Raw genomic sequence first — 27,561 nt, 5'->3', positions numbered from 1 at the left:
CTATTTCTCCTGGCTTCAGAGGATACTCTATCCTTTCACAATATTTTTATCCAGTGAAATCGTATTCATTTTAACTTTCAAATGGTACAAAGTACTGGAGTCAGTTTCCTTCCTTTTGTAGGCCCACACTTATTCACAAGGATTGCACAAACCTTGAATCAATTGGACGGGCTTGGGGACAGCCACATTCTTTCTTTTTCAATATTTTTAAACAATAGTACGTAAGTAAGAACTATTAATCAAAAGTAATATATAAAAAGGAATATACAGGAAAAAACAGTTATATAAGAAAAATAAAACTATAATATAAAAATTCAAATATATAATGGTCAAACAGAAAGTAAAGTGGTAAACACTTAACCAGTTACAACATATGGCTAATTGAAAAAAAAATTTTCTTTAAAAAGTAAATATTATACTATACGACAAATTCTAACCCCTTCCCATCTGAAATTATCTGGTAAGTGCATATAATTTCACTACCATAAAAATAAACCTCAAACATACAAAGCAGGATCCAAGTGATCTTATTAATTGCAAAAATAGTTAATGAAAGAACCCCATAAACTTAAAAAAAAAAATCTGTTACAATAGAAGAACATCTGATTTTTTTTTCTCTCTGAAGTTAGGCATGTCATCATATTGGATATCCATTGAATATAAGTAGGAGGGTCAGCATTTTTCCATCTCATCAGTATTGAACGTCCAGCAAGAAGGGAGGCAAAAGAGACTACATGGGATTGAGACATAGTTAAATTCAAATCATTTGTATTTGTTGAACCAAAAAAAAAGCAATTATAGGATTAGGTATCAGATTTACATTGATATTTAAAGATAAGGAATGAAAAATATCCTCCCAAAAAATGGAAAGGGAGGAACAAGACCAAAACATATGTAACGAAGCACCTTCTTCAGTCTTATACCTGTCACATTTTGCGGAAATGCTAGAGTAAAATTTAGCCAATTGAACTTTAGAAAAGTAAGCTCGATGTACTACTTTAAATTGTAAAAGCAAATGTCAGGCACAAACGACTTTCAAAACTATCTTTTGGATCCTAGCTTGCATCCTGCAGTCATCCCTTGTTAATCTCGTGTGTCTGTCCTGAAGCAAATAACTAAGGTAATTCTCTCCTTGACATTTTGCTGTATTTAACCGTGACACCAATGGTTCAATAGAAAGCTAACGTTCCTTAAACTACAATCAACAGATGCCACAAGCTTTATTTCAGCAACAAACCATCTCCTTTTCTTTAATTAATTTAATTTGTTGAACATTAAATTATTTGCCTTGTTTATTAAATGTAGTTGTCAAAATGTAAATGCTCTATTTATATCCAGTATTAAAATTAAATGCAGACATGATTGAAAATATTAAGAACATAATACAAGTACACAATCCTTTATCCGGACATCTAAAATCCGGAAAGCTCCAAAATCGGCAAGTGGGGAGAGAGACGGCAGCGCGAGTCGGGAGGGCGAGGGGGAGAGACCAGCAACGTGAGTTGGACGGGCGAGGGGGAGAGACCGGCAGTGCAAGTCGGGCGGGTGGGAGATCAGCAGTGCAAGTCGGGCAGGTGAGGGGGAGGGACCGGCAGCACGAGTCAGGCGGGTGAAGGGGAGAGACCGGCAGTACGAGTTGGGCGGGTGAGGGGGAGAGACTGGCAGCGCGAGGTGGATGGGGAGACCAGCTGCACAAGTAGGGGGGGAGACTGGCAATGTGAGTCGGGCAGGCAAGTTGGGGGAGAGATGGCAGCATTTCTGGAAGGGGGTGGGGTTGGTACAGCAGCACAATTCGGGTGGGTTTAAATCTGGCTTTCTGAAATCCGGAAAAATCTGAAATTTGGGACACACTGCCCCCAAGGGTTCCGGATAAAGGATTGTGTACCTGTAACATAAGAAATTGGAGCAAGAGTAAGCCACCTGGCCTGTCGATCATGGCTGATCTGGCTATCGACTCAGCTTCAGACATGTTTCCCAAAACACCTTAAGGTCAGGAAGGTACAAAGTTCAATTCCATTCTATTCTTAGGAGGTTAAGCAATAGCTACTTGTGTGAATTTTGATATTTAATGGTATTGCCTTTTTCTTAACAATATTTTTGGGATTATCATGCAACAGGAACTCAACTGAAGAAAATTCAAAAATATAATGACTGCAAGAGGAGGTAAAAAGGCTTGTAATCCTGCAGCAAGAGGCTCCTCTCTTGACACCCCAAAGCCTTCTGCCATGTTTCAATAAGACATGACTTGTTTGTGATGTAGTATTGTGAGCTCTAACAATACCTGAGAAGTTCAACAACATCCCAGCAGCCTGCTTGACTGGAACCTCAACCTCATCATTTAAAAATAAACTGGACATTATGCCTCCAGTATGCTCTGGCTGCATTGCATAACAAATATGCAAAATTGATCAGGGTTGCTCTCCTCCTAAACCTAGGACCTCCATAATCTTGAAGATCAAGGGCAGCAGTTGCATGCAGGTTTCCTTCCAAGTTGGATACTACCCTGACATGGAAATGTGTCACTTCATTGTCACAAGGTCCAAATCCTGGAACACTCCACACAAGAACTTGTTGGGAATGCGTTTATCAAAAAGACTGAATTGGTTCAGGAAAGTGACACCCCACCCCACTAACTTCAAGAGCAATGAATGCTGTGCTCTCCAGCAATGTCAGCTTGTCAGCATCCCAAAAATGGATATAATTTAAATAATATTATATTTAGCTGAATCTGATTGTGCAAAACATTATCTGACTTAACCATGAATGAAAATTTGAAGCAAACGCACACGACATTGCAAAGAAAGAAAATTAAAATTCCTGAAACAAAATTTAAAAAATAAAGACAATAGATCCTTTTTCCTCTCCACAACTTGAAGGCCCTTGTATGTCTGCATAATATTGTCTGTCTTTCTTCCACCTGCCATAAAATTGGATATCTTCATAGCAGGAGCATAGGAGCTTAAAATAAGTAATATTCTTTCATCCTATACTTGATAAACAACCTTGTCATGGTCTCCAAATGCATAATTTGGTTTAAAATGTGTTTAAAAGCATCTGCAATTTTGTCACACCTTTTGAGAACTCTTCATTCCTTAAAATCTGGCCTCCCTGCTTGTCACTTGTGGCTGAGCCTTCAGCTGTCCAGATCAAAAGCTTGAAGTCCCCTCTGATGTTTAAAAGCATCTGCAATTTTGTCACACCTTTTGAGAACTCTTCATTCCTTAAAATCTGGCCTCCCTGCTTGTCACTTGTGGCTGAGCCTTCAGCTGTCCAGATCAAAAGCTTGAAGTCCCCTCTGATGTCAGTCACTGGTGCCATTGTTTCTGGTGAGTTAGAAAGATGGGGTTTACAGTTTATCGATGGACTTTAATATTATTTAAATTTGGTAGATACAATTGTATAAATGATTGTGGGTGCTTTCTCTGCCCAAATAAGATGCTGTGTTTTCTACTTTAGAATAGTGACCCAGTACTTGGTTTTACATGTCAAGGGCATGAAAGGCACAATATAAATGCTAGGTTTTCTTTTAAATAGTTCAAATTAAAAATTGAAAATGCTAGAAATACTCAGCAGGTCAGAGAGTATCTATGGAAAGAAATGGAATTAATGTTTCAGCACACAGATCATTCACCAAAACTGGTTTAGTTTAAGCCTATTTTTAAATGAACTTTGCTGTTGGTTTTTAATTTTTTTTTCAACTTGAGCTTTTGTTGATCTTTTAAAATACAAGTTGTTATTTTTTTGGATGTTTATTGATTTTGTGCCATCAAGGATGCATCTCTGGAGAGCTTTTCCCAGTCGGTTGCAAATGTATAATTATTTTGTTTGTAGCAACTGAATTCTACTTTTATTTTCTCCTTTTGTTTCAGTTACCTAGACCTTGCAAGGTATCGGCAATATTAAGATGGAGGTGGTATCAGCTGAGGTGATTAGTCTGCTTCCCGAGGAGATAATGGACACAACAGTCATTGAAGAAGACCGTATTGAGGCTGTCACAATAACTTCAGAGCATGGAGATTTAGTTCCTATGGACACTGAACTGGACGAAATTGCAAATCCAGATGAAGGCAAGAACTCTGAGGTTCTATCCAACCTTGAAGACCATGTTACTGTGATATCAAATAATAGTACTCCACTTGTTTTAAATGACACATTGGTAAAAATTGAAGTAAATCCTGACAGTGGCCCACCGTCCTCAAGTAACATTAGCCCCCCAGGTCCAACTGCTGGAACTTCATCAGAAAATCAGGTTGTTCTTAATCCAATATCAGAATCCTCTGATCATCCTATTTCAAGCCAAACTGTTAAATCAGAATCAGAAGGACAACAGTTTGTAGTGACAACATTTAGAAAGTCCCGACAGTCTGTCGTACTTTCATTGCCGTCAAGTCAAACAACCCACCTTCAAGTCCCATCACAATTGCATGATATGGATCCACATGTGCAGAAACAAATCAAGATGGTTACTCTTGACAGAAAGCCAGGAGTCGGAGCATCAAATACTTCAGCTTCTGGGAACTCAGCATTAAATGCATCGATCCAGCCTTCGCCAAATCAGCTGAAAACATTACCGGTAAGGGATGATTTGTTTCTAATTAAGTTCCAAACTATACTAAAACTATGACTTAGTAAGCAATTATACAGCACAGATACAGGCTTTGAGCCTACTACGTCAAAGCTGACCTTTTGCCCATTTGCACTAATCCCATTTGGCTTACATTTGAACTGTATCCTTCTTGGCCTCACCTAAAAACCTCTTAAATATAGTAATTGTATCTCATTTCACCACCACCTCTGGAGCATATGCCAGATATCAATGACAATATACTCCACATAAATTCAAGTTTTCCTTTGTTGTTTCTAGTGGTTTCTTAGATTTAATTGTCATTGGTTTTCATGATTAAATGTGCCTCAAGTGATCACTAATTGTGCAAAGCAAATATTCCTGATATCTGACTTAAAGTAAGCGTTCTACTTTGACTTTGTGGTCCTTTAATTTGCTATTGTGGTTTAGATATTTCTTTCTAATTGCTCTCTTTACCTAGCTCTGTAGCAAAGTGCCTTTCATCTATATATCCATTGCCAAAACAATCGATATATTCACTGCCAAAACAGCTCCGAGTACTTGGTGCACTTTGATGGGAGCATTGAAAAGTTTTGTTCTGATTTCTGCTGATATATCTGACTCACTTTTGCATATAGATTCAAGTATACCATTGTCAATTTTGTTAATTTAGATTTCAGATTTATTGTCAGAGAATATACATAACATCTCATACAACCCTAAGATTCTTTTTCCTGCAGGTGAGGCTAAATTACCTCTTTTTGGTAGCGCAAAAAAAAACTACACAATGTATACGTGGAAACAAATAAAGATCTGTAATTAGATAATGAATGTAAACAAACCATGCAATACTGAGATGGAAAAAAAATAAAGCGCAAAAATAAGAGTCTTTAAATGAGACCCTGATTGAGTTTGTTGCTGAGTCGTCTTATGGTGGAGGGATAGCAGCTGTTGCTGAACCTGGTGGTGCAAGTCGTGGCACCTATACCACTTTGCAGAGGGCAGCAGCGAGAACAGAGCATGTGGGATGGATCCTTGGATGATTGCAGCTGCTCTCCAATGGCAGCATTCCCTGTAGATGTTCTAGATAGTGGGAGCAATTTTGCCTGTGCTGTGTCCACTACCTTTTGGAGGGCTTTATGCTCAAAGGTATTGGTGTCCCCATACCAGACTGTGATGCAGCTGGTCAGACACTTTCCATCACACAACTGTTGAAAATTGCCAAGGTTTCTGGTGTCCAAACCTCTGCAAACTCCTGAAGAAGAAGAGGCACTGATGTGCTTGCTTCACAATGCCATTAGTGTGTTCAGTCCAGGAAAAATCCTCCAGATAATGACTCCCAAGAACTTCAATTTGCTCACCCTCTCCACTCCAATTTTCCCCCAATGATCACTGAATTATATATCTCTGGATTTCCCTTACTCCTTCAAATTAAGAATTGCAGGTTTGTACATTATCACCTATTATGAATATCAGCATCGCATGTAGTTTTCCATCTACTGGGATCTTTTGTACTCTAGTATCTGTAACTGTTGCTTTGCAAACATCACTCTCTGCTCTTAACGTTCTGGGCTGGATCGTAAATAAATTCTGCAATTTGTGTTTTAAGGCAATGAATTGTGAATTATAATGTTGTCATCTTACTTGCACTGAATTACAAATAGTGGATTTTTTTTAATTTGGAGGAATGTTGCTCCGAAAAGGTTTATTTCTGATGCCTTTTTCATGTTCGAGCCCTATTTTTAAGGAAGCTCTTAAACATCCAAGTGTTTTTTAAACACAAACTTGCAGGTGTTGTCGTCAAAGCGATGAGTACAGATTATTCGAAGACAAATGTGAATTTGTTTTTTGCTTGCAGAACTTCTTTTTAGTGTGATCTATAAAATGGTCAGGTTTAAGATTAATGTAATTTTTAAGTGAAATCCCTGTACGTAAGAAGTGTTTTAATGTATTTAAATAAAATGTTAACCATAGAATTGAATTGGCGGACAAAAAGATAAAATACAAAACAGTACAAATGTATAAGGTGGAGAAGAACATAATGAAAATAAAGCAGAAGTATTATGAGCTAGGAGAAAAAACGCACAAAATACTAGCTTGGCAGCTTAAAACAGAACAAGCTAAAAGAATGGTATTGGCATCAAGGAAAAAGGACAAACAAATTACATATAACCCAACAGAGATCAATGAACACTTTAAGGAATTCTACGAGCAATTATACCGAACTGAGAACGAAAGGAAAGAAGACAAAATAGATGAATTTCTAGCTAAATTTGAACTACTGAAATTGCAAGAAGAGGTGCAAAACAAATTGATAAAACCATTTGAATTAGAGGAAATACAAGATATATTAAAAAAGCTACCGAACAATAAAACGTCTGGGGAGGACGGACTCCCAATAGAATTTTATAAAACATTTAAAGAGTTACTAATTCCTCCCCTCCTGGAAGTAATGAACTAGATTGAAGAATCACAAAACATGCCAGATTCATGTAACACAGCAATAATTACAGTAATACCAAAGATGGGGAAAGATCCACTAACACCAGCATCACATAGACCAATATCTCTACTTAACTCAGATTATAAGATAAGAGCAAAACTATTAGCAAACAGATTGACCGACTGTGTACCAAAAATAGTAAAACTAGATCAAACTGGATTTATTAAGAAAAGACGAACAACGGACAATATCTGTAAGTTCATTAACTTGATCCATGCAGTACAAGGAAATAAGATACCAACAGTGGCTGTTGCTTTAGATGCAAAGAAAGCCTTTGACAGAGTAGAATGGAATTATTTATTCAAAGTATTAGAGGTTCAACCTACCAGAGAAATATATTAATTGGATTAAAGCATTATATAAGGGTCCAATAGCAAAGATGACAGTAAATGGATATATATCGAACCAATTTAAATTAAGCAGGTCAACTAGGCAGGGATGTCCACTATCTCCCTTACTGTTCACTTTAGCTATAGAACCATTGGCAGAAAATAAAAATAAAAGGGATAAAAATAAAAGAGAAAGAATATAAAATCAGTCTATTTGCAAATAACATCATAGTATTCTTAACAGAACCAGAATTATCAATAAAAGAATTACATAAGAAATTGAAGGAATATGGAGAAATATCGGGGTACAAGATCAATGCAAATAAAAGTGATGCCAATGAATAATGTGGATTACACAAAGTTAAAAAAAAAATCACCATTTAAATGGCAAAAACAAGCAAACTGATACTTAGGTATTAGACTAGATAATAATCTAGGCCATCTATACAAATTAAATTATCAGCCAATAATGAAGAAATTACAAGATGACTTAGAACATTGGAAAGATTTACCACTAACACTGATAGGAAGGGTTTCTTTCTTTGGCTTGGCTTCGCGGACGAAGATTTATGGAGGGGGTAAAAAGTCCACGTCAGCTGCAGGCTCGTTTGTGGCTGACAAGTCCGATGCGGGACAGGCAGACACGATTGCAGCGGTTGCAAGGGAAAATTTGTTGGTTGGGGTTGGGTGTTGGGTTTTTCCTCCTTTGCCTTTTGTCAGTGAGGTGGGCTCTGCGGTCTTCTTCAAAGGAGGTTGCAGCCCGCCAAACTGTGAGGCGCCAAGATGCACGGTTTGAGGCGTTATCAGCCCACTGGCGGTGGTCAATGTGGCAGGCACCAAGAGATTTCTTTAGGCAGTCCTTGTACCTTTTCTTTGGTGCACCTCTGTCACGGTGGCCAGTGGAGAGCTCGCCATATAACACGATCTTGGGAAGGCGATGGTCCTCCATTCTGGAGACGTGACCCATCCAGCGCAGCTGGATCTTCAGCAGCGTGGACTCGATGCTGTCGACCTCTGCCATCTCGAGTACTTCGACGTTAGGGGTATAAGCGCTCCAATGGATGTTGAGGATGGAGCGGAGACAACGCTGGTGGAAGCGTTCTAGGAGGCCGTAGGTGGTGCCGGTAGAGGACCCATGATTCAGAGCCGAACAGGAGTGTGGGTATGACAACGGCTCTGTATACGCATATCTTTGTGAGGTTTTTCAGTTGGTTGTTTTTCCAGACTCTTTTGTGTAGTCTTCCAAAGGCGCTATTTGCCTTGGCGAGTCTGTTGTCTATCTCATTGTCGATCCTTGCATCTGATGAAATGGTGCAGCCGAGATAGGTAAACTGGTTGACCGTTTTGAGTTTTGTGTGCCCGATGGAGATGTGGGGGGGCTGGTAGTCATGGTGGGGAGCTGGCTGATGGAGGACCTCAGTTTTCTTCAGGCTGACTTCCAGGCCAAACATTTTGGCAGTTTCCGCAAAGCAGGACGTCAAGCGCTGAAGAGCTGGCTCTGAATGGGCAACTAAAGCGGCATCATCTGCAAAGAGTAGTTCACGGACAAGTTTCTCTTGTGTCTTGGTGTGAGCTTGCAGGCGCCTCAGATTGAAGAGACTGCCATCCGTGCGGTACCGGATGTAAACAGCGTCTTCATTGTTGGGGTCTTTCATGGCTTGGTTCAGCATCATGCTGAAGAAGATTGAAAAGAGGGTTGGTGCGAGAACACAGCCTTGCTTCACGCCATTGTTAATGGAGAAGGGTTCAGAGAGCTCATTGCTGTATCTGACCCGACCTTGTTGGTTTTCGTGCAGTTGGATAATCATGTTGAGGAACTTTGGGGGACATCCGATGCGCTCTAGTATTTGCCAAAGCCCTTTCCTGCTCACGGTGTCGAAGGCTTTGGTGAGGTCAACAAAGGTGATGTAGAGTCCTTTGTTTTGTTCTCTGCACTTTTCTTGGAGCTGTCTGAGGGCAAAGACCATGTCAGTGGTTCCTCTGTTTGCGCGAAAGCCGCACTGTGATTCTGGGAGAATATTCTCGGCGACACTAGGTATTATTCTATTTAGTAGAATCCTAGCGAAGATTTTGCCTGCAATGGAGAGCAACGTGATTCCCCTGTAGTTTGAGCAGTCTGATTTCTCGCCTTTGTTTTTGTACAGGGTGATGATGGTGGCATCACGAAGATCCTGAGGCAGTTTACCTTGGTCCCAACAAAGCTTGAAAAACTCATGCAGTTTGGCATGCAGAGTTTTGCCGCCAGCCTTCCAGACTTCTGGGGGGATTCCATCCATACCTGCTGCTTTGCCACTTTTCAGTTGTTCGATTGCCTTATATGTCTCATCCAGGGTGGGAACCTCATCCAGCTCTAGCCTTAGGGGCTGTTGAGGGAGCTGGAGCAGGGCGGAATCTTGGACTGAGCGGTTGGCACTGAAAAGAGATTGGAAGTGTTCTGACCATCGGTTGAGGATGGAGATCTTGTCGCTGAGGAGGACTTTGCCGTCTGAGCTGCGCAGCGGGCTTTGGACTTGGGGTGAGGGGCCGTACACAGCCTTTAGAGCCTCGTAGAAACCCCTGAAGTCGCCAATGTCCGCGCTGAGCTGTGTTCGTTTGGCGAGGCTAGTCCACCACTCATTTTGGATCTCCCGGAGTTTGCGCTGAAGATGGCTGCATGCGCGACGGAAGGCTTGTTTCTTCTCTGGACAGGACGGCTTTGTAAGGTGAGCCTGGTGGGCAGCTCGCTTCTTTGCCAGCAGCTCCTGGATTTCCTGGCTGTTTTCGTCAAACCAGTCCTTGTTTTTCCTGGAGGAGAAGCCCAGTACCTCTTCAGTGGATTGCAGTATGGTAGTCTTCAACTGATCCCAGAGGGTTTCAGGGGACGGGTCCGTGAGGCAGGTTGCATCGTCGAGCTTTGCTTTGAGGTTTGCCTGGAAGTTTCCTCTCGCTTCGTCTGACTGCAGGTTTCCAACATTGAACCTCTTTCTGGGGGCTTTATTGTTCCTGGGCTTTGGTTTGAAGTGAAGGTTGAGCTTGCAGCGAACCAGCCGGTGGTCAGTGTGGCATTCCGCGCTAGGCATGACCCTGGTGTGGAGCACATCTCGTTTGTCACTTTCTCGCACCAGGATGTAGTCCAGGAGGTGCCAGTGTTTGGATCGGGGATGCATCCAGGTGGTCTTAAGGCTGTCCCTCTGCTGAAAAAGGGTGTTTGTAATGATAAGCCGCTGTTCTGCGCAGAGCTCCAACAGGAGGCGCCCATTGTCGTTGCACTTGCCGACGCCATGCTTGCCCAGGATTCCTGGCCAGGTTTCTGAGTCTTTGCCGACACGAGCGTTGAAGTCGCCCAGGATGACAACCTTGTCGGCTGTAGGGGTACGTTGGATGAGGTTGCGCAGGTCGGTGTAGAACTTGTTCTTTTCTGCTGGTTCCGCCTGGAGGGTTGGAGCATAGACACTGATGAGGGTGATGTGACGCTTGTTTTGAAGTGGGAGTCGCATGGACATGATTCGGTCCGAGAGGCCTGTCGGAAGGTTTTCGAGTTTGGAGGCAATGAAGCTCTTGACCATGAAGCCTACACCAGGAAGGGTAAATTGCATTAAAATGAATGCATTAAAATGAATGCATTAAAATGCATTAAAATGAATGCATTAAAATGAATGCATTAAAATGCATTAAAATGAATGCATTAAAATGAATGCATTAAAATGCATTAAAATGAATGCATTAAAATGAATGCATTAAAATGCATTAAAATGAATGCATTAAAATGAATGCATTAAAATGAATGCATTAAAATGCATTAAAATGAATATCTTCCCAAGGATGCAATACCTATTTCAACCAATTCCCTTAACAGAGAAATTCTTCAATGAGCTAAAGAAAATAATAAGGAAATTCTTATGGAAAGGGGGGAGAAACCGAGGATGGCACTAGATAAATTAACAGAATGGTACAAACAAGGTGGTTTGCTGCTACCAAACTTTAAAAATTATTATAGAGCAGCACAATTAAGATATCTATCAGATTTTTATCAAACAAGAGAAAAACCAGATTGGACCAAGATAGAGCTAAATAAAATAGGGGAGAAGGTACCAGAACATATACTTTATAAGTGGGATGAAAAACTGGTGCAATATAGAAGTTCTCCAGTACTGTACCATTTGTTCAACATATGGAAGAAGATTCACTTAGAAAGGAAAAAAACAAATTGCCAAATACCAAAATTATTATTGACGCAAAATCAGCTAATCTCTTTTACAATAGATAACCTTTCCTTTAGAGAATGGGAGACAAAAGGAATTAAAAGAATAGAAAATTGTTTTTTGGGAAATAATTTATTATAATTTGAACAAATGAAGTACAAATATGGAATAACTCATGGTACAATGTTTGCATACCACCAGCTGAAAACCTACGTAAAGGACAAATTGGCTGAGGTTACCAGAAGGAAGCAGCTTTGAATATGTGATTACTGACACAATGATAATTAAAAGATTTATAACAAACATGTACATCAAGCTGCAAGAGAAAGAAAATGATGAAATAAGCTATAAACCCAAACAAAAGTGGGAAAAAGATCTAAACATAAAGATTAAAAAATGAAATATGGGAAAAGTTATGTTCCGGGACTATGAGAAATATAATAAATACGAGGTTAAGCATGATGCAATATAATTGGTTACACAGGGTATATATCATGCCCCAAAAGTTAAATAAATGGGATCCAACGGTATCAGATAGAAGTTTTCGCTGTAAGAAGGAAACTGGAACAACAGTACATGCAATTTGGGCATGTGAGAAAGTGGAAAAATGTTGGGAAGATCTAAATCGGATATTAAATAAAATCACAAAAAGCAACATACCAAAAAATCCAGAGATCTTTCTTCTAAGTTATAAGAAGTAAAGAATTAGGCCTCAAGCTGGATGAAGCGCAAAAAAGATTTATTATGATAGCCTTAGCTGTAGCAAAAAAATATATAATGTCAACTTGGAAATGAGAAGAGAGCCTGAGAGTACAGCAATGGTACATAGAAATGAATAAATGTATTCCATTGGAAAAAATAACATACAATTTAAAAAATAAAGTCACATTGTTTGAACATATTTGGAAACTGTACATGGAACACAACAGAGAGGGCCTATCGTGGACCTCCACCCCTAAAATGATAGAATGAGATGAAGACGAAATGAACTGACCCAGTAAAATTTTCTTGTTTATTTTCATTGTGTGATGACATTGTTTAATGGTTTTATTGTATTGTATATGTTGAACGTTTAATGGGTTTGGGGGGGTGGGAAGGGAGGGGGAAAAGGGGAGAAAATAACACTGTGTATATTCAAGAGGGAAATGTTTGTGTGTATTTTGGTTAATATGGTTCATAGTGTGAAAAATAAAAAAATTTAAAAAAAGAATGTCATCACTGCATCTCTAATTGGACCTGGCATACTGTGTGTCTCGTTCACATTGGGCAACCCAGTGTGCCATTCAAAGCTGATAGGTAATGATATTACCTCGACAGGTAATTAATTTGCGGGTCGATTTGGCCCCTTCCCCCCCCCCCCCCCCCCACCAACTGGTTCATGAACATTCAATAGCAGGTGAACCAAAAAATTGGCAGTTAATTACTGGTTCAAGTGCCAGTGTGAAAGGGGCAAATTGCCTCTCAAACATGTCCATAATGGTACTGGCTGAGTTTCAATGAGATCCCCTTCTATTCGCCTAAATTCCAATGGGTACAGGCCAAGAACTGTCAAATGCTCTTCATATAATTCATTCCTGGAATTATCCTCTGATCACTCTCCAATGTCAGTATATCCTTTCTTCAAGACTCTTCAATAACAAACTCAATCAGAGACTCATTTATAACTATATAACAATTACAGTACAGAAAAAGGCCATCTCGGCCCCTCTAGTCCTCACTGATTTAAATAATTTCCTCTTGACCCACCTACCTGCTCCCTGTCCATAACCCTCCAATTTAGGGACTCTTGCTTGTGTAGTTTATTGATTTTAATTTGTTTTCTCTGTATTGCACAGTCATTTTGTTTACATTTATTTGTTTACAGTTTTTGTATTTGTTTATATGTTTAGGCTGTGTACAGTTTATTTTTTGCACTACCAATTAATGGTAATTCTGTTGTGCCTGCAGGAAAAAGGAATCTCAGGTTGTATGTGATGTCATGTATGTATTATGACAATAAATCTGAAATCTTAAATGAGCCCAAAACTGCTCACAATAGTTCACGGTCTCACCACTGTTGTATAAAGCATCAGCATCACATCTCTGCCTTTGTTTTCTATTCATCTTTGCATTTGCCTTCTTCACCACCAACTCAATATGCAAATTTACTTTCACACTCTCCTGCACTAGGACTCCCAGGGCCCTTTGCATATGGATATTTTCAGTTTTCTCCCAAATTTAAAAAAAATAGTCTGCTGTTTATTTTTTTCTCTACCAAAGTGCATGACCATACCTTTTCAGACATTGTATTTCATTTTCCACATCCCTGCCCATTCTCCTTGTATATACATAGGACCTTTTGCAGCTTCCTCAACACTACCTGCTCATCCACCTACCTTTGTATCATCTGCAAATTTGGCCTCAAAGTCATTTATTCTATAATCCAAACCATTAATATGCAACATAAAAAGAGGTGGCCAATAAGCCAGTGCTCGACCCATGTCGGTATAGCGTTATACCACAGGCTCCTGTTTTGTTAAGTAGCTTCATATGCACCACCTTGTCAAAGGCCTTCTGAAAATCCAAATACCAATATCTACTGCATCTCCTTTGACAAGTCAGTGTGCTACTTCTTCAAAGATTTCCAATTGGGTTAACGAGTGAGATTCTCCCTTGAGGAAACCATGCTGGCTTTAACCTTTCTTGTCATGTGCCTCCAAGTGCTCTGTAGCCTCATCTTTAACAATTGACTCCAACATCTTCCCAATCACTGATGTCAGGCTAACCAGTGTATAATTTTTTTTCTGCTTCCTCTCTCCCTACCTTCTTAGATAGTGGGGTGACATTTGTGATTTTCCAGTCCTTGGGAACCTAAAAGAATCTGCTGATTCCTGAAAGATCATTACCAATGCCTCCACAATTTCTATTGCTATTTCTTTCAGAACTCGAGGGTGTAATTCATCTGGTCAAGGAGACCTATCCACCCTTAGGCCATCCAGCACTTTGAGTACCTTCTTCTTGAAAGAGCAACTCTACTCACTTCCATTCCCTGATACCCTTCAACATCTGGCACACTGCCAATGTCTTCCGCAGTGAAGACTGGTGCAAAATACTCATTTAGTTCCTCTGCCATATCCTTGTCTCCCATCATTTCTCCAGCCTCATTTTAAAGTGGTCTTGTATCTTGTCTTGCAACTCTTTTACTATTTATATACTTGAAGATTTTTGTATCTTCCTTGATGTTTGCTAGCCTTCTTTCAAACTTTATCTTTTCCCTCCATGTGTGTTTTTTTTGTTATCTGCTGCAAGTTTTTGAAGACATTCCAATTCTCTGTCTTTCCACTAACTTTCGCCTGACTTCAGTTTCTCCTTGTTAAATCTGAAATTGAACTCCGTTGAGAAGAGTAAAACCAAACAGGAACAAATTCTTGACTACAGTAAAACCCCTGGTATCCAACACCTATGGGGATTGGTAGATGCTGGAAAAGTGAATATTCCAGTTGCCTGAGATTGTGTCCTGTGATTGACAAACTAAGAGCGACACATGCCAATTTTAAGTTTCCTTATTTTTTATCTTTGTTATTTTCCGCAATTTTTTTTGGCTGTTGCTTGAGGCTGCCGGATAAGAGGGGTTTTACTGTATTATGATTTAAACTTATGATATTTACAAGCTAATTTACGGTTCCAAAGTTCAGTTTTGTTAGATATTGAAATGTTTATGAATTCTAAGAAAAAAGTTGCTAATGCTAGAAACATAAAACTAATTGCCAAATTCAGGCATATTTGTTGAGAGGGAGAAAACCTATTATTTCGGGTAGATGAGCTTCCTCCATTTGAGTTAACAGGAACAACTAGAATCTTACTTCTATCTCACATCTGCTACCTGAAGCAAATAAATAATACTTGAAATTTTCATAATTTAATGGAAAAAAAAGTCAATGAGCTGCATCAATTTTCTACTTATTTTAGTGGAATAGTTTTATCTTGTAGCTTGCAAGATCATTTGGCTTTTTCACAGCAACCCATGGCTTTTTGATTTTACTTAAAAGAAACTGTATTCTTACACTGTTCTACATTAGCCATTATAGCAAGGGTGTCAAACTCAAATTCACAGAGGGCCAAAATTAAAAACTTGGACTAAGTCGTGGGCCAAACTAAATATTTATTGAAAATTTTCAACAACATCTGCATGTTTTCTCTTCTTTCAACATATCTAATGTTAAACTTTTTCTTATTAAAATAAATGTTTAATAATAGTTTTGGTTAAACTCTTTCCAGAAGAAGCATTAACAAATAAGAAATAAAATATTCAATAAGTAATATTTCTCTATAGCCTTTAAGCTCCTTTTAAATGTATTTTTTTTCACAAGCCAACAAGTCAAAAAAATAACAAATTGCTTCCATGACAAACAGGTTTGTCTTTTAAAATGATGAACATATAGTCTGCCTCCCACCTGTCTTGAAAGGTCCTGTTTTCTGTCTTTCGTTTGGCCATTTTTCATAAGGGGTTTATTACATGTAAGTTGGGCAACAGGTCACAGATGCTAATGAAAGTAAAGAGAGGAGGTGGGGGCGATTAGCGGGCTGACAGGCTGGCGCCAACGCATTTGCAAAGCATTCTGGGATTTGTAGTATTAGCTGTGCATGCGCTATACTGGCGCGGTGGCCAGCGGGCCAGCTCTAATACATATTTGATATGATCTTGCAGGCCAAATATAATTACATCACGGGCCAAATTTGGCCCGCGAGCCTGAGTTTGACATGTGTGCATTATAGGGTTCTTCAGTTTTGTTCATGCCATAGCAGAATGTAAAATGGTAAATTGTTATGTATCTCGGAGCATGGACTTGGATCATCTTTTTATTACGTCATGCTTATAGAACATAACAAGTCATTTTCATAAACCTCTGGTAACCATTTTCATTAGTCCTAGTGAAAGCTCACCAAGCCAAGGGGTTCACCTGCTTCATTCAAAATGAATTTGCGAGTGATGTCCTCTTTCATTGTGCATTCATATCATTTTGATCCCAGTTTCTTTTGTGACAACTATACAGCTCCAAAAGTTTAAACTGTGTTGTACTCATGTGGTGATCAAGGTGCTCTTAAATCTGCTGGGTAGTTTTACCGTTAACCACAATAATTTTGGTATATAGATGAGTTTGTGACTTTTACCTGATTCTGTCACTTGTGATGTACTGGGCTGTGCTATTTTTTTGCAGGGCTTTTCACTCAGAGGTATTAGTGCCTCTATTCTAGGCTGTAGTCGCTCACCACACTTTCCACTGCACATCTGTAGACATTTGCCAAGGTTTCCATTGTCATACCAAACCTTTGCAAACTCTGACATGCTTTCTTCATGATGATGTGCTTCAACATCAGCCTCTCAAAACACTTCCTCACTGTGGATGTGAGTGTCACTGGTCATTTGGGCAAGTTACCACACTCTTTTTGGGCACTAGTATGATTGAGGCCTGTTTGACAGATGGGTACCACACACTGCAAGTGTGAGATTTTGAAGATCTCTGTGAATACGTTGGCATGTTGGTCAGTGCAGGTTTTCAGAACTTGGCCAGATACTCTGTCTTGACAGGATGCTTTCCTTGGATTCACTCTCCTGAAGCCAGCCTGCACATCCTCTTCAGTTGTGTTTGTGTTCCTCCATTTATTTTCTCCCCTTTCCTTCCCTTTATCTATTTGTCCTCTATCCACATTTTTTTTTTCATTTTCTATATGGTCAAATGATGTCCCATGGAAGGTATCCAGCAAAGGATGCAGCTTGCATCTTAAATTGTTCTGGCTAGTCTTCTGTAGAAGTCATGATCAGCAGGACTTCTGTTCTTATAAACTCCGTTGAAATTAGACTAGGTGCCTCTTTACAAAAGGTAGAGACATGATGGACTGAGAGCTGTCCAGTTTTCTAACTTCCCATGATCCATCCAAATATTTTGCAGTGTATATTTGTCATTGGAACCTCCCTTCTTTTTTGGAATATCTGGTTAGGAACACCAAGTCAACAAAGCAGAAAAAGATTTTAAAGACTTGTTAACTTAAATTTACACTTTTTTTTATACTCTGCAGATCAGCAAGAAATTGACATCCACTTCTGCTGCAACACCAATGATCACAAAAGTTATCATTGCCAAACCTGTCCACAAGAATGTTATATCAGGTTATTCTACCATAGTTTTTTCAGTGATTTACAGACTTTTTTGTGAGCTTAATTCTGCAGAATATAAATATTTAAATATATTTATTTTTAATTTTTGTGGTTATTTTGCAGGTAGAATTCTTCCTCAGAATGCAATTGGAACTGCCCCAAATACCATTACCATTTCTGAAAGTGGTGTTACTGGAGCCAATCTCAACACTGCAGCACAACAGTTAGCCAATAAGATCGCCATCTCGCCACTGAAGTCTCCAAATAAGGTTTGATCCTCTCTTTATTTTGCGGAGTGGATTGTAGACCAGGGATATTGGAGTGAGGGGAGTAAATTTGACAAGTTTGAAGCCTGAAGTTGATCAGTTATTTACATATTATTCAACTGTTCATGCTTTTCGAGCTGCCTCCATTTACTATCTCCTCTTAAAAACAAATTGAAAAAGCAATAAACAGCAGTCAACACTTTCTTTCCTTCATGGCCTCATTTTGATTTTGCTGTTACCATGGCAGATGAAATTTAATGTAGACAGTGTGAGATGTTGCTCTTTGGGAGGACAAACCTGGATAGGACTGGCATGATGAACAGGAGGGCACTGTGATAGAACAGAGGGATCTGGGAATACAAATATATTAATTCCTTGAAAGTAGTGCCATAAGTAAATGGAGTCATAAAGAGAGCTTTAGGGATAAATCCAAATACTGAGTACAGGATGTTGAAGTTCTATAAGACATTGGTGAGGCCAAATTTGAAGTATTTTTTGCAGTTTTAGTCACTTACCTTTGGGAATGTTATCGATATGGTTGAAAGAAAGCAGACTTAAGGAACTGAGTTTTAGGGAAGGGTAGAATTGAGTTAGAATTTTATTCTCTGATGTGTCAGAGAATGAAAGAATGTTTGATGGAGGTATACAGGTTTGTGTGAGATATGAATTAGAGTTTGTGGGTTAAGGATGAAGGGTGAAATGTTTAAGAGGAACATTTGTGGAACTTCTCAGAAGGTCATGAAATTTGGAATGAGCTGCCAGCAGAAGCTGTGGATGTGGGTTCAATTTCAACATTTCAGAGAGATTTGGATAGGTACTTGGAAGGAGGGTGATGGAGGGTTATACCCTGGGTGCAGGTCGATAGAACTCGGCTGAAAAATCCTTTCTCACTAACTAGATGGGCTGAAGGACCTGTTTCTACACAGTATTGTTCTATGCTTCATACATTTTGATTTTCCTTGTCTTTTTGTGAAGAGCATTTGAGCAGTCTTAATCCAACTATTAAAGGGAATAAACACTGCATCCAGCAATTTAGTACAATTTTGTGATAAGATTATGAAATGGAGATGTCGTGCTGATTTACTGGCTTCCACCTCACTTCCTTTTATACATCTGTTAACTATGACTTTTTAATTAATTACCGTATGTATTTCTTGAGCAGACAGTGAAACCTGCTGTGCAGACACTAACTATGGGAACAATGAATACCACCCAATTCAAAACCATCATTCCTTTGACAACACCTCCCAATGTTCAGCAGATTCAAGTACCAGGCAGTAAGTTTCATTATGTACGCCTAGTTACTGCAACAACGGCCAGTGGTTCCTCCCAGGCGGTCAGCTCCAGTTCCAACACCAACACACAGCCCTTAACACAAGGTTTGCTTTAAGAAAATTGTATTCTGAAATTGTTTTTCAATAATGTTTGATGAATCCATATGAATATTTTTTTCTCTCTCTGATGAATCACTGTCAATATCAAGAAGTATGCCTTCCCATACAAAACCTCTTAACTGCTGTAATGCTGAGGTGTTGATGCTGTTTACAAGGAACAATAAATGTTTATAGATCGAGATGAGTAATGAACTCATTTAGTGAGCTGTATTGAAGATTAGGTTTTAATTTTATTCACCTTCTTGCATTTATTGAGGCAGAATAAATGTTACTTAATTCTTTATAATATAGAAGCATGAAGAACTTTTGCTTTCCTTGCAAAACATTTGGCACCATCAGCGTTATTTTTTTAGCTCATCAACATTTATGATACATTTATTAACATTAAATTTGCAGAGATTTTAAACCTCAATGTGTTTTTTTTGGGTGGGGTATTGAGAATAATTTAACATAATTACTGCAAGATTGTGGCATGTTGAGGGAAGAGACAAAAGAGAAGTTATCTGCTTTAATTGGTAGCTTTAGAAATGTTAATAGATGTGAACAATTAATATAGACCAATAAAATTTAAATGTAGTAATATTCTACATTCAAGCACTTCATTGAAGGTTCATGAGTGTTGGGGGAAGGAGAGAAATTTTATGCCCCAATTTTTTTCTGCGGTTATTCATAATCTGATTTGACAGTTTTGCTACTTTCCTGGATTCTCATTCCAACTGTTATTTAAGTTGTCTCTGCTTCTTTTTCAAAGCTACTGTTATGCTTAACCTTCTCATCTTCAAATTACCACTGCACCATCTCAAGTTCTTATGCGTATGGAACCTTCTAAATCTATTTTTTTTTTTTTTGCAACTTACTGTTTGAAGTTTGTCACTTTTCTCCCTTGGCATAGTTTTCAAATAGTCTCAATTAAAGTCGCAGATTATATCCACTGCAGTTATCGTCAGGTTATGATAATCTCTGAATTCTTTGGCGTATTTGCCATCCAACTCAATCACTGTTCCTGCCGGTCTTTTTCAATGGAAAACCTGCTTTTTAAAATATTTTTTATAAGTTTTTAAACCCAAACATGCAATGAACAAATACAAAGAAAAAATTGAAAACCGAATAAAAAATAATAATCCATGGTACATGATGACTATAATCCCCCACCCTCTTATGAAAGTTAATAAAATCTCAAAGAAATACAGTTAAAAGAAGAAAGAAAGAGAGAGTGAGGGATTGTCGGGGATCCATTGTCTACCCCACAGGTTTCACCTATTCACGATTTACCTAGATCTCGTTAGCATAGGTCTCGTGGGTAAGATGGGGCACAATTAAAAATTTGCACTTAACTTTTGTAGAAATGGCTGCCATATTTTTAAGATCATGTCATATTTATTACTTAGATTATAGGTCATCTTCACAACTATGCATTTCCGCATTCCAACGGGCTATACCAAGATGTGAATCAGACTTCCAAGTAACCACTATGCATTTCATGACCACTGCCAATGTGATCTTGACAAATATTGTTTGATGTAGGGACAACCTCATTTTCGGTCTTACACTGGCAATATCCAGTAAGAATAGTTCTGGGATCTGTGGAAATTGAATTCCCGTAATTTGCTCTGAGCTTTCCCAGATATACCCGAAAGGGTCTTACCTTGGAACATCTCGAAGTTGAATGTAGAAAAAAGTTCCTATCTCCTCACCACACCTAAAGCATTGATCTGAAATGTCTGATTTTAATTTATTTAATTTTTGCAGTGTGAGATATAACTCGTGCAAAAACTTATATTGCACCAATTTGTATCTTGGATTTATTGTAATTGTCATACAGTCCCAACATAAATCAGACCAGCTTTGGTCACCAATACTTATACTTAAGTCTGATTTCCATCTCTGCCTAGACATGTACTCCCTGTTTTAGGGTTCCCATTTGAAGAAAGAGTTACATTGCTGAAGTAAATTTCTTTGTGTTTCCCTTTCAAACAGAGTCTCCACATCACTACAGTTGGATAGAATCATTGTCAGGCCCAGTTTATCCCTTAAATATTTTCTTAACTGAAAAAAGCAAAATATTGTATTGTTAGCAATACCATACTTTCTAATTGTTCAAATGACATCAGTTGCCTCTGCACATAACGATCCTTAATGAACCAAATCCCATTGTTAAGGGTATAAGTCTATTCTGAGCCAGGGGTGTTTTTGGAAATGGTCCCCATCTGGTAATTTATTTTGCTCCAAATATTAATTATATGTTTTAACAAAGGGGCTTCTTTCTCACCAGATATTAATTTTGGGTCCCATTTATATTTTCTCTCCCACTTTATACAATTCTGTTTACACCCATGAAGACTTATCTTCTCCCTCAAATAGGGAGATAAGAAATTTAGTCTGAGCTGCCCAATAATAATTTTTTAAGTTTGGGAGTTATAAACCTCCCAGTTCATATTTCCATGTTAATTTTTCTATGGAGACTCTAATTGTTTTACTTTTCCAAAGAAATTTTCTGACATGTTTATTTAGTTCCTGGAAAAAAAAACCCTGAGCCAATGGTATGGACAGTGTCTGAAAAATATATTGTACTCTTGGAAATATATTCATTTTTACACAATTGACTCTACCAACTAGTGTTATTGGCAGAGCTATCCACCTCTTCAAGTCTTCTTTAACATTTTTAAGCAAGGGGAGATAATTTAATTTGTATAAATTCTGTAAATTATTATATATTTTAATCCCTGAATATTTTATTCCATTATGGGCCATTTAAATTGAGTGCTTCTTTGACATTCACTATAGTCCCCACCCGTAAATGGCATAATTTTGCTCTTATCCCAATTTATTTTATAACCTGAGACTTTCCCATACTCTTCCAGTTTTGAGTACAATTTCTGTACTGAAATTACTGGTTCTGTCAAATTTTTCAGTATATGGTCTGCAAATAAATTAATGTTCTATAATGGAAAATCTGCTTAATTAATTTTGCACAGCAGACATTATCTTTTGCATTTGTTCTTTTCAGTATGTCTGCCCTTAGATTAGATTCAACTTTATTGTCATTGTGCCAAGTAAAATACAAAGCTTAATGAAATACAATTAGTATCCAACCAGAAGTTTAAAAAATACTGCTATATACAAATAACTACATGCAATCATTAGTACAGGTACACAATCCTTCATCTGGAACCGTTCAGGGACAGTGTGTTCCGAATTTTGGGTTTTTCTGGATTTCGGAAAAACCAATTTAAGCCCACCCCAATTGTGCTGCCATATCCACCCCCATCCACTTCTAGTCGCGCTGCCGGTCTCATGCCCCACTCATTCTGCAGGTCTCTCCCCCCACCCCCGACTCGCACTGCTGATCTCCCCTGCCCGGTCGCCTCACATTGCCAGTCTCTCCCCCCTTACCCATCTGCCTCGCGCCGCCGGTCTCCCGCCTCGCGCCGCCGGTCTCCCGCCTCGCGCCGCCGGTCTCCCGCCTCGCGCCGCCGGTCTCCCGCCTCGCGCCGCCGGTCTCCCGCCTCGCGCCGCCGGTCTCCCGCCTCGCGCCGCCGGTCTCCCGCCTCGCGCCGCCGGTCTCCCGCCTCGCGCCGCCGGTCTCCCGCCTCGCGCCGCCGGTCTCCCGCCTCGCGCCGCCGGTCTCCCGCCTCGCGCCGCCGGTCTCCCGCCTCGCGCCGCCGGTCTCCCGCCTCGCGCCGCCGGTCTCCCGCCTCGCGCCGCCGGTCTCCCGCCTCGCGCCGCCGGTCTCCCGCCTCGCGCCGCCGGTCTCCCGCCTCGCGCCGCCGGTCTCCCGCCTCGCGCCGCCGGTCTCCCGCCTCGCGCCGCCGGTCTCCCGCCTCGCGCCGCCGGTCTCCCGCCTCGCGCCGCCGGTCTCCCGCCTCGCGCCGCCGGTCTCCCGCCTCGCGCCGCCGGTCTCCCGCCTCGCGCCGCCGGTCTCCCGCCTCGCGCCGCCGGTCTCCCGCCTCGCGCTGCCGGTCTCCCGCCTCGCGCCGCCGGTCTCCCGCCTCGCGCCGCCGGTCTCCCGCCTCGCGCCGCCGGTCTCCCGCCTCGCGCCGCCGGTCTCCCGCCTCGCGCCGCCGGTCTCCCGCCTGGCGCCGCCGGTCTCCCGCCTGGCGCCGCCGGTCTCCCGCCTCGCGCCGCCGGTCTCCCGCCTCGCGCCGCCGGTCTCCCGCCTCGCGCCGCCGGTCTCCCGCCTCGCGCCGCCGGTCTCTCTCCCCACTTGTCGGATTTTGCATGTCCGGATAAAGGATTGTGTACCTGTAGTAACATTTTCGTCATCTTCAAACATACATTTTCATACTTATTCTGTTGATTTGCAGGTTCACTTCCATCAACACCTAAATTGCGATACTGCTGCTTTAATTCTGAAACCCCTTAGCTGAAGTTTTCCTCCATTTGAAGACTGGGGAGTGGTTTGCTTTTTCCTATATCATGAAGTTAATGGACAAAATGGGATCCTTCTAAGCTAATTTTTCTGCAATTCCTGGGAATCTGATACCAACTCTTTTCTTTAGATATCCTCTGCTGTGATCTTGCCACATGCAATTGCAGCCTGCTGACAATCTTGCCTTTCCAATTTTAGCCTCATGTTGGTGTTCAAATATCCATCTCAGTTTGCCAACTACCACTTGAGTAACCAGCCCATTTTCATCCCAGAATCACCAGCAGTTAAAATCCTTAATAATAGCTTGTTACTGATAAATTCCACTCTTCCTGTCGACTTTATTTCATTTCCTCTTCATCCTCATGTCCAAAATAGGTTCATCCACCTGCTCAAACTTTATATCATCCTTTGTGACTAAAATTGCCTTCCAGTTACCAATACCTCCAATTTAAATTTTGATTTTTTTTTTGCATTTAATGCTGCATTCCATCTGTTCCTGAATTTTTTTTAGCCTTGCAGTTAACAGCCATTTGTTCCTCCTGATTGTTTTTTTTGTCTTTTGTGCATCAGTAATAGTAGTTTAGATTTTCTTCTCCAAACTCCTTGGTTTCCTGTTTGGTCTACTTTTGATCACATACAGAAGTCTTTTCCCTTTGTTTAATTTTTAAGTTTGCACAATGCCTGGAGTTTTCGTCAAATGACTGGTATTGAATTTGAGACTGAGCACTTTGGGGGTTTTATTATCTGTGTAACTTAAGAACATAAAATGCACCATTCATTCTTAGTTTTACAGATTATGTATTTGATCATTAATATTGGGTTGAGGACCAGATGTGTGTGTGTGTTTTTTTTTATTGGGTAATTTGATTAAACTTGGATTATTCAAAGTTAACATGAAGAAACAAATTTAGAAGAAATTAACCACACAAACTGCAAGTAAATGAGAATCATTATAACAATAATTCTAAAGTAGCAAAATACATCTTGGGGCAGTTGCAATGTCCTGCAGTAGCATTTCACAAGATGTTTGACAAAAGGTTTTGGTATACTACTACTGTTATTCAGAGCAATCCATAAAAGTGCTGGAGAAACTCAGGAAGTCACATAATATCCATAGGAAGCAAAGGTATATAACCAACATTTCGGGCCTGAGCCCTTCATCAAAGTATGAGCAGAAGGCAGGCAGGTACCTGAATAAAAGGGTGGGGGAAGGAGGGAACAAGAGGTAGGAGGAGGAGTGCAGGCCAACAGGAAAGAGGTCATCGGTGAATCTGGGTGGGAGGATTGGCAGCTTGTCTCTCCAATTCCGCCCTTCCACCCACATCATCTATTACCTTTTGCTTGTTGGCCTTGCTCCTACCCCTTCTTCCCTCCTGTCCCTACCTTTTATTCAGGCATTTGCCTGCTTTCTGCTTGTACCTTTACAAAGAACTCAGCCCTGAAACGTTGGTTATATTCCTTTGCTTCCTATGGGCGCTGTGTGACCTGCTACATTTCTCCAACACTACAGTCATAATGTCTTCAGACTTTCCTGTTTAACTGTGATTCAGTTAAATAGCACAACTAGCATGAGTGGTTATTAAAATAGGCCATGCATTGTTAAAGATAATCCCTCTAGGATTCTTCAGAACATTAATGTTAATAATAACCATATAACAATTACAGCATGGAAACACACCATTACGGCCCTTCTAGTCCATGCCGAGACTCTTACACTCTCCTAGTCCTACTGACTTGCACTCTGCCCATAGCTCTCCATACCCTTTCCATCCACATAGCTATCCAATTTTTTTCTGAAAAGTGACGTTGTACCTGTCTCCATTACTTCCACTGGAAGTTCATTCCACACAGACGCCACTCTGAGTAAAGAAATTTGCTCATGTTACACCAAAATTTTTTGCCCATTAACTCTTAGCTCATGTCCCCTAGTTTGAATCTCCCCTATCCTGAATGGAAAAAGTCTATCCACATCTACTCTATCTATCCTCCTCAAATTTTAAAAAAAACCTCTATCAAATTCCTTCCCCCCCCCGCCCCCCCCCAGCTTTCTACACTCCAAGGAATAAAGACCGAACTTGTTTAACCTTTCTTTATAAACTTAGTTGCTGACTCCGAAACCCAGGTATCATTCTGGTGAATCTTCTCTATACTCTCTCTATTTTGTTCACATCCTTCCTATAATTTGGTAACCAGAACTGAACACAATATTCCAAATTTGGTCTCACCATGCCGTGTACAATTTTAATATTACCTCCCAACTCTTATGCTCTGCTTTATAAAAGACCTGCTTCACTACTTTAACCGCCTGAGATTCTACCTTCAGGAAACTGTGTACTATTATTCCTATATCTCTCTGCGTTCTTTAGCCCCCTACCATTCACCATGTATGTCCTATTTTCATTAGTCCTACCAAAATGTAGCACCTCACATTTGTCAGCATGAAACTCTTTGCCAACTTTCAGCCCATTCTTCTAACTTGCCCAAATCTCTCTGCAAGCTTTGAAAACCACCTACATTATCTACAATGCCACCTATCTTAGTATCATTTGCATACTTACTAATCCAATTTACCACCCCATCATCTAGATCATTAATGTATATAGCAAACAACAATGGACCAAGTACAGATCCTTGAGGCACACCACTAGACACCAGCTTCCAACCTGACAGTTATTCACCACAATCTCTGACATCTCCCATCCAGCCACTGTTGAAACCATTTTACACTTCAATATTCACACCTAATGTTGGAACCTTCCTAACTAACCTTCTTACTGGAATCCATATACACAACATCCACTGCCTTACCCTTGTCAATTTTCCTGGTAACTTCTTCAAAAAATTCAGAAAGATTTGTCAAACATCACTTTCCATGCACAAATCCATGTTGACTGTTCCTAATCATACCATGGATATTGAGATAATTATATATACACCATCTCTAAGAACACGTTCCATTAGTTTGCCCACCATTGACGTCAAACTTACAGGTCGATAATTGCTCTGTTTACTCCTTGAACCCTTTTTAATGCATGGAGTAATCTCTAATGAGCATTTTTTGTTATTGGCCCAGTAATATTTTGAATTTTATTTAGCTGGAGTGTTGTCAGAAATGCATGATAGTGACCCACACCAGGAGATTTCAGAGCAGATGAAGCAGGTTTTGAGGAGTATTGTTTAGCAGAGACAGTAGCAGAGAGCTTGAAGGAGAGATTTCCAGATTTTCAGGCTGTGCAGTTGATATTTTTACAGAAATGTGTTATAGGACATTTATCAACCTTAAATATGCTTTGTGGATGGGATGGACTGAATGTTGGTTCTAGATTGGTATGTTTTCTGTGTCTTTAGAAAATGTATTTTAAACTATATATTTTAAATTTTGTTTTACCTGTTTAAAAGAAAAATCATGAATTGCGCAGTAATCCATGGCTCTTTATTTATGTATTTAACTTCCACCATTTCAGATAGTATTGCATGGCCTAATGACATACTGAGGCAGGATTACACACTAAGATGTACTCCAAAACTGAACCCTTTGGCAAGATGCCAATGTATGGAACAGCAGAAAAAAAATAGTTTATTTCTACTTTGCATTCTTAGATGCACATTTTTTACTGAATTTGTCCATTTTAAGAAGTGAGGTGCCCACAGGAAAATGCAGTTTTAAGACTTGCTTTTCTTTTCTTGAAAGATACAAAATATTATTGATTCCTGAATAAGTTGGTTATTTCCTGTCATTTTTTAAACTGGATTTTGTATTCTATGTGCCCAATCTATATGCTCTGAAGTTAACAGTGCTCTTTACTGTTAACTATTTTC

General features: G+C 39.9%; 1 protein-coding gene across 5 annotated transcripts in view; it reads left to right on the top strand.

The window, feature by feature from the left end:
• lin54 (lin-54 DREAM MuvB core complex component) overlaps positions 1–27,561 on the top strand; it is a 113,696-nt gene that overhangs the window by 39,407 nt on the left and 46,728 nt on the right. For 4 of the 5 annotated variants that reach the window (XM_069925449.1, XM_069925450.1, XM_069925451.1 and 1 more), the window contains 4 exons: positions 3,870–4,573; positions 17,635–17,725; positions 17,837–17,982; positions 19,142–19,358. In XM_069925449.1, coding sequence (XP_069781550.1) covers positions 3,905–4,573; positions 17,635–17,725; positions 17,837–17,982; positions 19,142–19,358 — 1,123 coding nt within the window. In that variant the 5' untranslated portion in view covers positions 3,870–3,904. The remainder of the gene's footprint in view (positions 1–3,869; positions 4,574–17,634; positions 17,726–17,836; positions 17,983–19,141; positions 19,359–27,561) is intronic. The other variant, XM_069925452.1, reaches the window with a different exon arrangement.

The sequence above is a fragment of the Narcine bancroftii genome, chromosome 3, assembly GCF_036971445.1.
Source record: "Narcine bancroftii isolate sNarBan1 chromosome 3, sNarBan1.hap1, whole genome shotgun sequence".
NCBI classification, from domain to species: Eukaryota; Metazoa; Chordata; class Chondrichthyes; order Torpediniformes; family Narcinidae; genus Narcine; species Narcine bancroftii.
Note: the sequence above shows the minus strand (reverse complement) of the source record. Positions and strands in the feature narration are given on the sequence as shown.